This window comes from Syzygium oleosum, unplaced genomic scaffold (genome assembly GCF_021117445.2).
Source record: "Syzygium oleosum isolate NSW1041296 unplaced genomic scaffold, Sole_v2.1 Sole_v2.48, whole genome shotgun sequence".
Classification (NCBI taxonomy): Eukaryota; Viridiplantae; Streptophyta; class Magnoliopsida; order Myrtales; family Myrtaceae; genus Syzygium; species Syzygium oleosum.
This window is the reverse complement of record NW_026607532.1, coordinates 1,516,192-1,529,975: the sequence shown is the minus strand read 5'-3', so window position 1 is coordinate 1,529,975 and position 13,784 is coordinate 1,516,192. Positions and strand designations below refer to the sequence as shown.

Below are 13,784 nucleotides of genomic sequence, written 5' to 3'. Positions count from 1 at the left end.
TTACTGACAACAAATTATGTTTAAACATTTTCATGGTCGATGAAAATATCCTTCGTTCATTCATTTTTGTAAGAGATATAATCGATCATTTTTAGAAAAATATTTTCTACATTATTCATCTTTCGTGAAACAAACAGAGCTTTGGTTTTGAAAATCAAAAGAAAATTTGAGTAGGTTTGATTTGATATTTCTTTGATATTTTGGCATTAGGCCAATATGATCGATCGGTTCCCTGTGCAGGCCCATTCCGGGGCTTGGGAAAAGCCCCTAAATCTCCGGTGGTTTCATTGTTGTTTTGTTTAGCCCTCTATTAATCAGAGCTACTGACACCACCCAGTACAAATACAGTGACTGAATTGGTAAAGGCGAAATAGGTTCAAATTCAAATGACAATGAGTGAGATGGTGGAAGTACCAGTAGGGAGGGTCAAATAAATCACTACTGTTATTTGAGTAATATGGGCAATGTCTTGTGTGAGGGTGCAGTAAATCAGAACAGTGTGCAGAAAGCACCTTTCTTGGTGTGTTCCACACTTATCAGCGGTGTATATTGCTTGCACTGCAAAATGTTTGGTTGTATATAGCCTTCGACCGTGAACGTTTGACATAAGTATCTTGGAGAAGGAATGGGAAGATTTGAATGGTTTTTGGTACTTTTCCCCAGTACATTATAGCAGACAAAATATTTATTTTTCCTATTTTGATCAATCAAAATCTTACGTCCAAAAAAAAAAAATCAATCAGCATCTTTACATGTACATTCAGCCAATTGGTATGGATACCTTTGGCTCTCCTTATTTGACAGTTCCCTCTGCAAACAGTGCCAATTTAAAAAATTCCCCAGTACCAGACTTGAGGACGAGTAACGCACACGCATTCTTATTCGATTTGATGCGAAAATCTGAAGCCTCATCATTAATATTAGATAACAATCTTCTCAGGTTTGAATCCCCCAGTCAATGAACTACAGCATCAAGCATGTCCCTAAAATGACGTTCCATGTCCAAGCGCAATCTACTTGTTTACTGCTCGTTTCAGTACCCGTGATAGCAGAACACCCAGCATCGTCAAACAGTTAGGTCCTGAGTTCAGACCAGTTTAATCGTATTATACGAAACTAACTCCGAGAAGCCGACGATTCTCTCATGCGCTCTTGTGAAAGAATGGCGACTGCACGTGAAGATCCTCATTATAATATGGAGCCACCACAAAATTTCATACTTGGGACATGGCATGAAATGTCTTTTTCGTTGAAATTCATGCATCTTTGGCACTGGCAAGAACAAATAACTAGAACTGGTACTACACGCAGAGCAATGTTAAAGTCCGTCTCCCAAGTTGCAAATTAAAGGGCCATCTCCTTCTTAATTGCCTTAGAATCCACGCACACCGAATTGACTTCTTTAATTAATCATACAAATTATTAAAAAAGCAAGCAATTTGTTTCTTCTCCCTAATTTAATTAAATAAGCCCCCTTCTGAGTTGCCTTAAAGGGTTTAACAAATGAGCGACTGCAGAGGTGGGAGGAAGGCACCTAAGTTTGCCTTTTGAAGAAAAATTTGACCTGACCCGCAAGACTTCCCCTTTGCAGGAAAAATGTGAGTGGGCGCTCGAGAGCATGAATGGCCAAATGTGCATATACAATGTGCCAATTGGAAAATACACAGATTTTTGCAAATCTAAGTGCGAAGCCCCAGCTAAAAGAGGTGGGGATTAAGCATATAGTTGTGCGCTCACATGATCATCAACCAATCCGCCATTTGTTTATACCTGTCCAGATCACTGATTGTCTGCCAGGAGTAGTGCGTGAGAGTTTGTCTCATTCTTGATCAAAATGCGTATTGTTTATAGGCGAGGTCGTGCGTCTCTCTTCACAGAAAGTGTGATTTTGAGTGTGAAGATAGGAGATATGCTGCTCATTGGCACTCCCTAGCAATGTAAGCTTTCAAAGTCACCATCAATTGAAAATGATGGGTTCAAGAATCTAGTGAAGAGACCGCAAAAAAAAGAAGAAAAAGCCTAATCAATAAGATTTGCACGAAAATGATCTGTTTTGAGGCTCAAATTACTTCGAACAAGTTGTTAAATCTTACGTAGGATAGGGCTCGAAACAAGCTTCCGAAAGATTTCTTATGGCCCTATTTGGCATATCAAATTGTTTGGACAATAAAAAATTCTAGGGGGTTTTTGGTTCTTGGCATGAATCCGCCTGTTCAATTTCTGCCCATCCACAAATGTTCAAAAGCGCTTGTAAAAATTGTCCCCGTGAAATAGTCCATTAAAACTGAAAACAGTATTAGAGCTACGAGGTCCGGCATGTTATTGGATTTGCAAGTTTCAAACTTTCGCGACGTTAATTGCTAGGCGTCCTTTCATTTTAGAATAGTGATAAGGTAGAAAACATGTTCCCTAACGGTTTAAATTGTAGGAATAGTTAAGTGCATACTCGTCTTCGGGGTTCATTACACTCTGCACGTACTGTTTGAAAGGTTGATTATACTTGAATTCAAAGTCGAGTGAACTCATTCACATTCTTTGCCCGGGGAGTAGGCATTCGGTCCAGAACCATGCACGTCTGTCGTATCATCTCTCCGCACTCGATTCTGTATTTCGTCGTTTTGCATGCACATTAATCTTGGTCTTTTCAAAAGATGGTGCTCATTTCGAAGAAGAGAGAGAGGACTCTTGGGCAAGAAGATAGGCATACGTGCGCACGCGTAAACAAGAGTTTCATCTTCTCTAGGCCCAAACAATAATGTGCGCCCCAATGATCAACTCCAGTGAAATTTTCTATAGGAAACTGAGAATCCATTGAACAGTCAACATACTCAACGCCACGACCATCCTCGGGGATCGAGAAGCAAAGTACGACCATATATTTTGCGTCCTTCTCAAATTTCTTCCCCGGTTTTCTTGGATTAATACAGTCCGCAGCAACTTGGAACATAGAATAATAGCATGTGATACTTATTATAGGGTGATTATCTTGGCAAAGACAGAGAGTACGAGAGAATAACATAAGATTTTCTTGTGCTGTGATAAGTCGACATGTACCGAGGAAGATATGAGGAAGGTGACGTGCAAGAATGCCAAGACGCCTGAGTTGTGTATACGTCTTTCGGCGCATGCAATTGAACGATTGATCAAAGTGCGCTTGAGAAATTGAGAGGCGACCGTTAGCAAGCAAAGATTCTGAACCCCATAGCTTCAATTTCCATCTTCTAACTCGATGAGTTTTCGACCTCGTAAAAGCATGAATTGACAATTATGTATACATAATTAGGTTTATGTCGAATTGCAAATCCACCGTGACAAGATTAGTTGCCGTTTAATGATCGTTTGGTATAGTTGATTATAGTCGGGAATGATTGTTTAGTATTAATACATAGTGTACTGTTTTCAGGATGTGTTTAATTGGCAAATCTTGTGGAGATCCACAAGAACACGAGAAAGATTTGATAGGAATATTTTTATCTTAATAAAATAGCGACAGAATCTTCACATATCAACCAAGTCGCATAAAGCAATAGTTTCATGGTATCTATTCATATATAATGTGAATCTTTACTAGATACGATTTAACTAAAAGATCAGAGTTTTTTTTTTTTTTTTGCTAAATCACTAAAAGATCAGAGTTATCTACAATATTAATTGTCAACTATCCATAAGCTAAATTTTTTTTCATATATATTATTTTTTAAGAAAAAAAATCATGGGATAAATTATTTTCTCGCTTTTCACTGCAAACACGAAACAATTTCCTAGTTTCTTTTCATGTGCGATGTGATTGTTGCCGCAATTTTCGGCAATTATCAATTTCTTTTTTTGGTACTTGTAGCTTTTATGCTTAAAAAAATTTACACCCATCGAAGTTAATATCGTTTTATATTTGGTTGCCACGATGAATTTATGATTCACGAGTGATTCTCTTGCCCATTTCAAAATTCAGTCTGAAAAAACTAGATAAACATGTAAGTTAGAAAAACAAAAGTGACAAAAAGAGTGACTAGTGGCAAAATTGCAATAGCCCCATAATTAATAACATTGTAGATCACGACTTAGCACAAAATTAAAATTCATTATGTATAGATAAAATCAAATAAAATGCTTTACGAATGCCTTTGATGAGACTAAATTATAAGGTAAAACATTTTTAAGCGTCATATCTTCAGTATCATTAATGGAATAGTCTCACATATCAACTCATTTAACCATCAATCAATTAGCAAAGAGTCGCTTCTTTCTTAGACCTTCTTTTCTTAGACCTTCTTCAGTAATGGCGGTGCCAGCCGGACTCTCTCTCTCTGCGTCATTCATCAAAGTACAAAAAAAATATCCAAGTCGTATATTACTTAGGGGATAATGACACAAACAGTTTCTGAACTTTGGCTCAATATGCAATTTGGTCTCTGAACTTTTAATTTGTTCAATGTAGTACCTAAACTTTAGCCTGATGTTCAATGTGATCCTTAAACTTTTAATTTGTTCAATGTGGCCTCTGGACTTTTGATACATGTTCAATATAGTCCATGAACTATATGAAAATGTTCAATGCAGTCTCTGAACTTGAATTAATGGAAAGACTAATTTGAACATTTTTATATAGTTCAAGGACTAAATTGAATATGTACCAAAAGGTTAGGGATGACATTGAACAAATTAAAAGTTTAGGGATCACAATGAACATTGGGTTAAAGTTCAGGGACTACATTGAATAAATTAAAAGTTTAAGGATCAAATTGCACATTGAGTTAAAGTTTAGGGACTGTTTGTGTCATTTTCCCATTATTAAGTTCTGTGATATCAGATTCGGTCAAATCTATAAGCACTTCAATTGTTTGAGCTACATGAAATTTGACGGCTTTCTTTCTTCCTCCTCCTCTTCTTCTTCTTCTTGTCGTTCTTTTTATTATTATTTTTTTATTTTGTGAGATCAATTCAAGGCAATGAAGTGAGCATATTAGGCAGTGATGGACATTGTGTCTACTTTGAGATACTCACAATGAAGGTCACCCCAAAAGATATGTGTATTTTGACCAACCGACTCGGCATTTGTCTCTCCTTAATTGATTGCCAAATTTCGATGAGACTTTGATTCACGCAACAAAGTACAAAAAGATAAAAGTCTTAGATTATTAAGTAATGTAATATCATATTTGCTCAAATCTATAAGTACTTCAACTGTTTGAGCTAATAAGGAAACAATTCACAAATGAGCAAGAAATCTGACGGTTTTCTTTCTTCTTCTTCTTCTCTTTTTGGTTTTTTGTGATATCAATTCAAGGCAATGAAGTGAGCATATCAGGCAACGATGGACACTGTGACTACTTTGATATACTCATAAAGGAAAACGACACAAACGATCCCTGAACATTGGCCTAATGTGAAATGTGGTTCCTACACTTTTAATTTATTCAATGTAGTACCTGAACTTTAATTCAATGTGCAATGTGGTCCCTGAACTTTTAATTCGTTCAATGTCATTCCTGAATTTTTTGTACGTGTTCAATTTAATTCCTGAATTATATGAAAATGCTTAATGTAGTCCTTCCATTAATTTAAGTTCAGGGACTACATTGAACAAATTAAAAGTTCAGGGATCATATTACACATTGGACTAAAGTTCAGGACTGTTTGTATTATTTTCCCATTATTAAGTAATGTGATATCAGATTCGGTCAAATCTATAAGCACTTCAATTGTTTGAGCTACATGAAATTTGACAGCTTTCTTTCTTCTTCCTCCTCTTCTTCTTCTTCTTCTTGTCTTTTTATTTTTTTGTATTTTGTGAGATCAATTCAAGGCAATGAAGTGAGCATATCAGGCAATGATGGACATTGTATCTACTTTGAGATACTCACAATGAAGGTCGCCCGAGAAGAGATGTGTATTTCGATTGACCAACTTGGCATTTGCCTCTCCTTAATTGATTGCCAAATTTCGATGAGAATTGGATTCATGCAGCAAAGTACAAAAAGATAAAAGTCTTAGATTTTTAAGTAATGTAATATCATATTTGGTCAAATATATAAGTACTTCAATTGTTTGAGCTTATAAGGAAATAGTTCACAAATGAACATATCATATTCCTTTTTTTGGTATTTTGTGATATCAACTAAAAAAAAAAAAAAAACTAAGGCAATAAAGTGAGCATATCAGACAACGATGGACATTGTGACTACTTTGACATACTCATAATGAAGGCCGCCCAAGAAGAGATGAGCATTTCGATTGACCAACTTGGCGTTTACTTCTCCTTTTATGGTCATTTAATTAATAATGGGATAAATGTACTGGAAGTCCTAAAACTAGTCACAAAAGTATAATTAAATTCTAAAACTTTCAAAAAGTGCAATCAAGTCCTAAAATTAGCCACGAAAACGCAATTGAATCCTAAAACTTTCAAAAAGAACAATCAATTCCTAAAACTTATCAAATTGGTCCAATCAAGTCATTCCATTGATTGCGCTTTTTGAAAGTTTTAAGACTTGATTGCACTTTCTTGACAAGTTTTAGGACTTCATTGTACTTTTTAAAAGTTTTAGGACTCGATTGCACTTTTTGAAGGAGATATGCATTTCGATTAACCAACCTGTCATTTGCTTTTCCTTGTTATGGTCATTTAATTAATAATTGATCGCCAAATTTCGATGAAACTTTTATTCATGCGTCAAAGTACAAAAAGATATCCAAGTCTTTAATTGTTAAGTAATGTAATATCAGATTCGGTCAAATCTATAATTACTTCAAATGTTTGAGCTCATAAGGAAGCAATGCACAAATGAACAAGATATCTGAGTCAGATTTCTTTCTTCTTCTTCTTGTTTTCTTTTTTTGTTATTTTGTGAGATCAATTTAAGGCAATGAAGTAAGCATATCAGGCAGGCAATGATTGATACTGTGTCTATTATGAGATGTTTATAATGAAGGAACCCAGAACAGATGTGCATTTCTTCTCTGGAAATGAATGACCAACATTGGCATTTGCTTCTCGTTTTATGGTCATTTAATTAATAGTAGATTGTCAAGTTTCTACGAGACTTTGATTTCCCAATTGAAGTATTAGTCAACTTATCCAAAAGCCGCATGAATCACATCCTAACACACTTGTTGACACATCCTCTTATCTTAGCCATTGAATTTAATTTTTTTCCATTTTAGGTATCCAGCTGATATTTCAAAATATTGCCCAAGATAACTTGCCATCTTTTGGGCACTCGCATTGCCACATTAAATGCTTGCTGTTATCAACGAATGTCCTCGTGATTCTTTGGGCATTGCCATATGTAGGAGTGGGTGTTCGGCATTTTCAAAGCTCGAAAATCACATGAAATAATTTCATGCTATTTCGCGAAAAATAATAATTCGAAAATTACCTTTGTGCGTTTCAAAACTTTGGGATGGAAAATTCTCTTTGCATTATTTACCTAAAACAATTTTAATTAACAGAACCTCAAATGATTTAGACAAAATTTAATCTGGAGTGCAATGTTCGCTTTTGACTTGGACTGGACAGGAGAAAATGCATTCTAATTTGGTGCCCAAAAAATTGATCCCACATGCCATACTACCATCACATAAAACAAAATAAAATAAAATAAAATAAAAACTCCAATAAAGCCCGAATGTCTTTTTCCCGCTTCATTAACTCGTGCGTTCATTCATTATAAATACCCTCCTGCAAAGAGCTCTCTCTCCATCGCAATCTCTCTCTCTCTCTCTCTTTCTCTCTCTGATACTAACACAAAGTGTTGCCTGATCACCACCACCAGCACCACCATGGCCACGGTGGTCCTAACAGCGATCTTGGTTGTCCTCTTGAGTCTGCTAATTAAGGGTGCTTACGAGACCATCACGTGTTACTGGTGGACGCCGAGGCGCATCAAGAAAATAATGGAGAGGCAAGGCGTGCGTGGCCCGAGACCTCGCCCCCTGATCGGCAACATCCACGACACGGCCTCCCTCGTCGCCAAGTCCACCTCCGACGACATGGACTCCATCCGCCACGATGTCGTTCCCCGCCTCTTGCCCCATTACGTCCTCTGGTCCCAGCAATACGGTATTATAATCTATCCAATATTCCTAACACGCGCACTCGCACTCGCACATGCTCCTTCATAACGATTTTCCCAGCGTGGAGCCAGAGGGGTGGACCAGAGTCGCCTTATGAACATGAATACATGTTAATCGGTACTGAGGATGCCATTTTTCGGCGCAGGAAAACGGTTCATATACTGGAACGGGTCCGAGCCACGGATGTGCCTGACCGAGACCGAGCTGATCAAGGAACTCCTGTCCAAATACAGCACTCTATCCGGCAAGTCGTGGCTGCAACAGCAAGGGTCGAAGCATTTCATCGGGAAGGGACTCCTGATGGCGAACGGTGACGATTGGTACCACCAGCGCCACATCGTCGCCCCCGCCTTCATGGGAGACAAACTCAAGGTAATCATCAATATGCTGCGAAGCCGATCCGATCCGCAAGCACATGCTTGGGGCTAGTTCTTGGTTTTGGCAATGTGAAGAACTTTCATTTGGCTTTGATCCAATTGGGGACTAATAAATTAATCGAGATTTGGGTGTTTTTATTAGAGCTATGCGGGGTACATGGTGGATTGCACTAACCAGATGCTCCAATCGCTGAGGAAGGCAGTGGACTCGGGCCAGAAGGAGTTTGAGATCAGCGAGCACATGGCCAGGCTCACGGCCGACATCATCTCCAGGACTGAGTTTGACAGTAGCTACGAGAAGGGCAAGCAAATCTTCCACCTCCTCACCATCCTCCAAAGCCTCTGTGCCCAAGCGAGCCGCCACCTGTGCCTTCCCGGCAGCCGGTACGTCTCATTCGGCCGTGGTCGCACAAATCTCTAAAACTCACATTACTTTTTCTCGAACTTCTCCTGTAATAATGAAACGTCGAAAACCGGGTTGCGACCATCCCTAACGCATCGAAAAGGGAAGTAATCGAGAGTTAACTAATGGCAACTATTGTTTATTTATCAGATTCTTTCCAAGTAAGTACAATAGGGAGATAAAGTCACTCAAGATGGAGGTGGAGAGGCTGCTGATGGAGATAATCCAGAGCCGGAGGGACTGCGTCGAGGTCGGGCGGAGCTCCTCATACGGGAACGACCTGCTCGGGATGCTGCTCAACGAGATGCAGAAGAAGAAATCAGGGAGCGGATTCAGCTTGACTCTCCAGTTGATCATGGACGAGTGCAAGACCTTCTTCTTCGCCGGGCACGAAACCACCGCGCTGCTGCTGACGTGGACGGTCATGCTCCTCGCCAGCAACCCATCCTGGCAAGAGAGAGTGAGGGAGGAGGTCGCTCAGGTCTGCAATGGTGCCGATCCCTCAGTCGAACACCTCTCCAAGCTCACCCTGGTAAGCTTGAAATTCTGTCCCTCCTCTTATCAATTCTCCTTTTCTAATCACAAACAATTCGCAAGGTCGTATCGGGCGGGCGACTGGTTTCATTTTATGTTATCGTATCAGTATTGGTAAATAATCAATAACTTAAGAAAAAACGATAGATAAAAAAGGTCAAATTCGATTTTCTCTTTTATAAATTGAGTCGTGCTATCGTGTCGCGTAAATATTGACGTTGTTTCTAGTTATAAAGTGCGGCACTAATTAGAGGTTACAATTTTTGGTGATTTTTTCCCTCTATTTTATTTATTTATTTTGGGCTCATGGGTTTTGCTCTTGATATTGACGAGAGAAGGAAAAAATAAAGTTTGCCGCCAATTCATGCGACTTTTCTTGGTGATGTACTTAAAAAGTTGTACGTAGCGTCTACAAATGGTGCATGCTACGGCAAGTGGCGTAAAGCTCGAAGGGAAGTAGGACTGACCTTCGGGAATCGTGGCAGCAGAGCCGCACGATTTCCCGACCAATGTGTGGTTTATTGTACACGGCCATTTAAAGTCCCCTGCCATGTTCTTGTCATTCTAGCCCATTTTATCAATTTGACAAGATGACGTCATAATTGATATAATTAATTTCCTCTTCTCTTTTGCTCCATCATTTCCTAGGTACACTAGTTAACTAGCGTTTCCTTCTTCTTCTTTCGCTATTTTGCCACAGTTAAATATGGTGATTAATGAATCACTAAGGCTCTATCCGCCAGCCTCGGTGCTTCCCCGGATGGCGTTTGAGGATTTCAAGTTGGGCGACCTCCACATCCCGAAGGGGCTCTCGATCTGGATTCCGGTCCTCGCCATCCACCACAGCGAGGAGCTGTGGGGCAAGGATGCGAACGAGTTCAACCCGGAGAGGTTCGCGTCGAAGGCTTTCGCCCCGGGCCGGTTCGTGCCCTTCGCGATGGGCCCGCGGAACTGCGTCGGCCAGACCTTCGCCCTCATGGAGGCCAAGATCATCCTGGCCATGTTGATATCCCGGTTCAGCTTCACGATCTCCGAGAGCTACCGCCACGCCCCCGTCGTCGTGCTCACCATAAAACCCAAGTACGGGGTTCAAATATGCTTGACGCCCTTAAACCCGTAGAAACATACAAGTTCTGAGGTTTCAAGATGAAAAGTTTTGGTGGCACAATTTACTACACCTTCTTACTTGTGCAATAAGGAGATGAAAGATGAGAATGATGGTTGTAAAGATGAAGAAACCAGAAAGCAAGAATTCTTCGTTTTTTACAAGATCAATGAACTGATATATACGGCCGCGCGAACACCTCGATTATCAAAAATAAAAAATAAAAAATGAACTGATATACAATTTTTGCTCATGCGCCCATCATTATGGCAATAATAAACAAACTAGAGCAAAGCATAGATGCTGCGTGGGCTGTTTAGATCAAGCCTTTAATGCCCGTGCAAAGGCTTGATCGAAGGCATTAAGGACAAAGTAGTGATGGGGCAAAGTGCTGCAGCTTTCGAATTGAAAATATGGCCATCTTGGGCTTGACAAAAAGGTAAGAGGTCAGAATTTTTCTATTGGAGTCATCCCCATCATCTGCTTACACCAATGTTACGATACTGCTCCTCCCACTACTCCTTTTCCCCCTCATTTTTAAAACTGTCGGTCTCATTTTTCACTTTATCCACTCTCCATCAGTCACCACCGAGGCAGTGGTCACAGTGAAATTGGGAAATAGTGGTGGGATTGTTTGAGGTAAAGGGATAATGTTCTTAAAATCGGATTTTGGAGATGGCCAAACTAATGACGGGCGACGGGGTGGCGGAGCGGTCAGCCACGGGGCCCCTGCCGCTTATCTTTTGCAAATGTGCACTATGGTTTATGAGGTTTGAATAAGTCTCATCCACCTCGAGTTAGATATTGCGGATGTAAATCATGAATTTTGTGTTTGATTTCTCATCTATCTTGACTTATTTTTCGTTTTTTTTTTCTTTAAACGTTACGAGTTCCAATCACTCTTTTGTCTATTGATCCACGTATTCCAAAAAGAGAGATTAAAGGCTTGTTTGATTCGACTTCTTTTTCTTACTTTTTACTTACGAAATCTTACAACTTGTGCAATTCAACTTTTTCTTTTTTCTAATTTGAAACGTCCGAAATTTTTACAATATAGAAATATTAGTGCATAGATTAACATAAAATATTTCATAACTTTCTTAAATTCAGATAATATTCAAACTCTGGTGGCAAGTCAAGATAATTATACTTAAACCTACCTTTAGATTTTCGATTAATGGCAAACAATCTGGCCCTCGTGAGTTTCCATATTGCACAAAACGCCGTTTTGGCCATTAGATCATCATGTGGTAGTGGGGAATTAGAAGTTAGAACCCATTAGGATAATATACATTTCGGGCATGAACTTATATCAGTCATTATCCTATGACCTACGACAATGATTAGACACGAACCTTTTCCTCCTCGCACGAGTGCATTTTAGTGCCTCGAAAAAGTGGTCTCTCTCTATCTCTCTCTCTCTCAAAAAAACAATATAAAAAACAAAAAAAGGTGGATGTAAGTCCTCTACTAGATCGTTGAAAAGCTAAAAGAGAGTCAAAATGTGACAAGACGGCCAAACTCGATCAGTTCTGAGCATCATTACATTAACCATAGAGGCGATAAATTATTAGTGCATAAGATAATATCGTGTGTTTATGCGCCACCATGAACTCCGATGACCCTCCACCCACCTTATCTTCCTCCACCTCTTTACCTCCTCCCAACCCAATATTTTATTTCTTCTCCTTGAGTGATATTGCATTACGTACTAATCAAGTGCTCATCATTTTGCATTATTATAATATCCCATGCGCTCTAAGGCCCTCAAAAATTGTGAAATGGTTCTTCTTCTTCTTCTTTTTTTTTTTTTGAGTGCCTACTACAACTTTACATTCTTCTAGCTAGGGATAATAACCCGTGCGGGTTTATATTAAAATAGGATTGTCGATTGTCGATATAGATTGATGTAGACTATGTGATTCGCAGTGGGTTTACACGAGTGGAGACTTTAAGCTTCTTTGTTAGGCCACAATGGACACCTCAAAAATGTTCTCTTGGTTTAACCAAAAGTTATCTCTCTCTCTCTCTCCCGGCTTAGTGGTGTCGAGTTTAATGTTGTAATTATGAGTTAATGGATCAAACATATGTGAGCAAAACGAGACATGTATATTCAGTTCACATGTTTCTTTAGTTCATGTATCTGTTAAGTTCATGTATCTATTAAGTTCATGAATCTCTTTAGTTCATGAATATCTTTAATTCATGTATCTGTTAAATTCACGAATCACTTCATTACATCCATCTATTAAGTTCATGCATCTCTTGAATTCATGTATCTTTTAAGTCCATGCGTCTGTTCAGTTCATGTCCATTCAAACTTTATAAATGGAATTGAATTACTATTGATAGTTGAGAGTCATTCTAAATAGGAATTATTCTTTAGAAAGTCATCCTCAAAGTGTGCCGATTTTGAGAAATGTTCGACAGAGTCATATTTGCATAGTATTAATATAAACAGGGCAAACAGGTTCGAGGTATTATATCTTCGGAGGTATAATTCGAGAGTCTGCCTAGCTCCGTTGGCAGGAACTAATTGCCTCAAGAAGAATCGGTTATCCATACCCTACCTCCACTTTGATTCTGTTTCAATCCATTGGGTTTTTTTCACATGTTGTAGGGCATAGTCAAATGATTACGGTGGCCGACTAAGGCTACTTCAAGCGAGAATTCATGGAAGCCTCGCTTGCGTCTCTACCTTATTGCATCGGGTGAAGGAGTTCTTGTGCTCAAAGCATTTTTTCGTTTGTGAGACTGCATCTCTTCAAGAAGATGGCCCGGAATCTTCCTGAGCTGATGCCCAGTACAAAGTTAGGCAATAACTCGTTCACTTTGTCCACTGGTTGCGTTTGTCAGAATTAATTTATTATCTCTTTCTCGGCTTTATTATTTATGTTTATTTTTTCTACTTATAACAAACAATATAGTGTTATGTATATTTCCTCCAATACGTACGTCATTACCAACAATCTTAAGGCAATTACTCTGACTGTTTGTTGAGTTTATCAGAAAATCGAAATGGCTGATAATAATGAAGTACCTGCCGATGTTTGGAATGTTTCTGGAAACGTTCCTGTGGTCGTTTCGACCACTATTGGTAGAGAGGTTCATACCTCGGGGTCTGGTGTTGTGGCAGCTAATGCTGCAGGCCTTTAGGTCAAGACCATCTATGGTGGTACAGGAACTAGTCGTATGGCTGTTTTTTAGAATAGTGCCAGCCAAATGGGTACTAGTTGCATGGTTGATATACCCGGGACTGTTTTTCATATAAAAGTACAAGCCAAATGGCATA

General features: G+C 39.1%; 1 protein-coding gene across 1 annotated transcript; it reads left to right on the top strand.

Annotated features, from left to right (window-relative positions):
* The first annotated feature begins 7,718 nt into the window (after positions 1–7,718).
* LOC115681339 (cytokinin hydroxylase) lies at positions 7,719–10,631 on the top strand. The gene is made up of 5 exons (XM_030605255.2): positions 7,719–8,059; positions 8,219–8,445; positions 8,593–8,834; positions 9,004–9,385; positions 10,088–10,631. Exons 1-5 carry the CDS (start codon positions 7,780–7,782, stop codon positions 10,505–10,507), a joined length of 1,551 nt encoding a protein of 516 aa, XP_030461115.2. The 5' UTR covers positions 7,719–7,779; the 3' UTR covers positions 10,508–10,631.
* Positions 10,632–13,784: the final 3,153 nt, after the last annotated feature.

Coding starts and splice junctions, on each gene's coding strand:
- LOC115681339 (XM_030605255.2), top strand. CDS start 7,780: ATGGCCACGGTGGTCCTAACAGCGATCTTGGTTGTCCTCTTGAGTCTG. Junction 8,835..9,003: donor CTGTGCCTTCCCGGCAGCCG/GTACGTCTCATT, acceptor TTTATTTATCAG/ATTCTTTCCAAGTAAGTACA. Junction 9,386..10,087: donor ACCTCTCCAAGCTCACCCTG/GTAAGCTTGAAA, acceptor ATTTTGCCACAG/TTAAATATGGTGATTAATGA.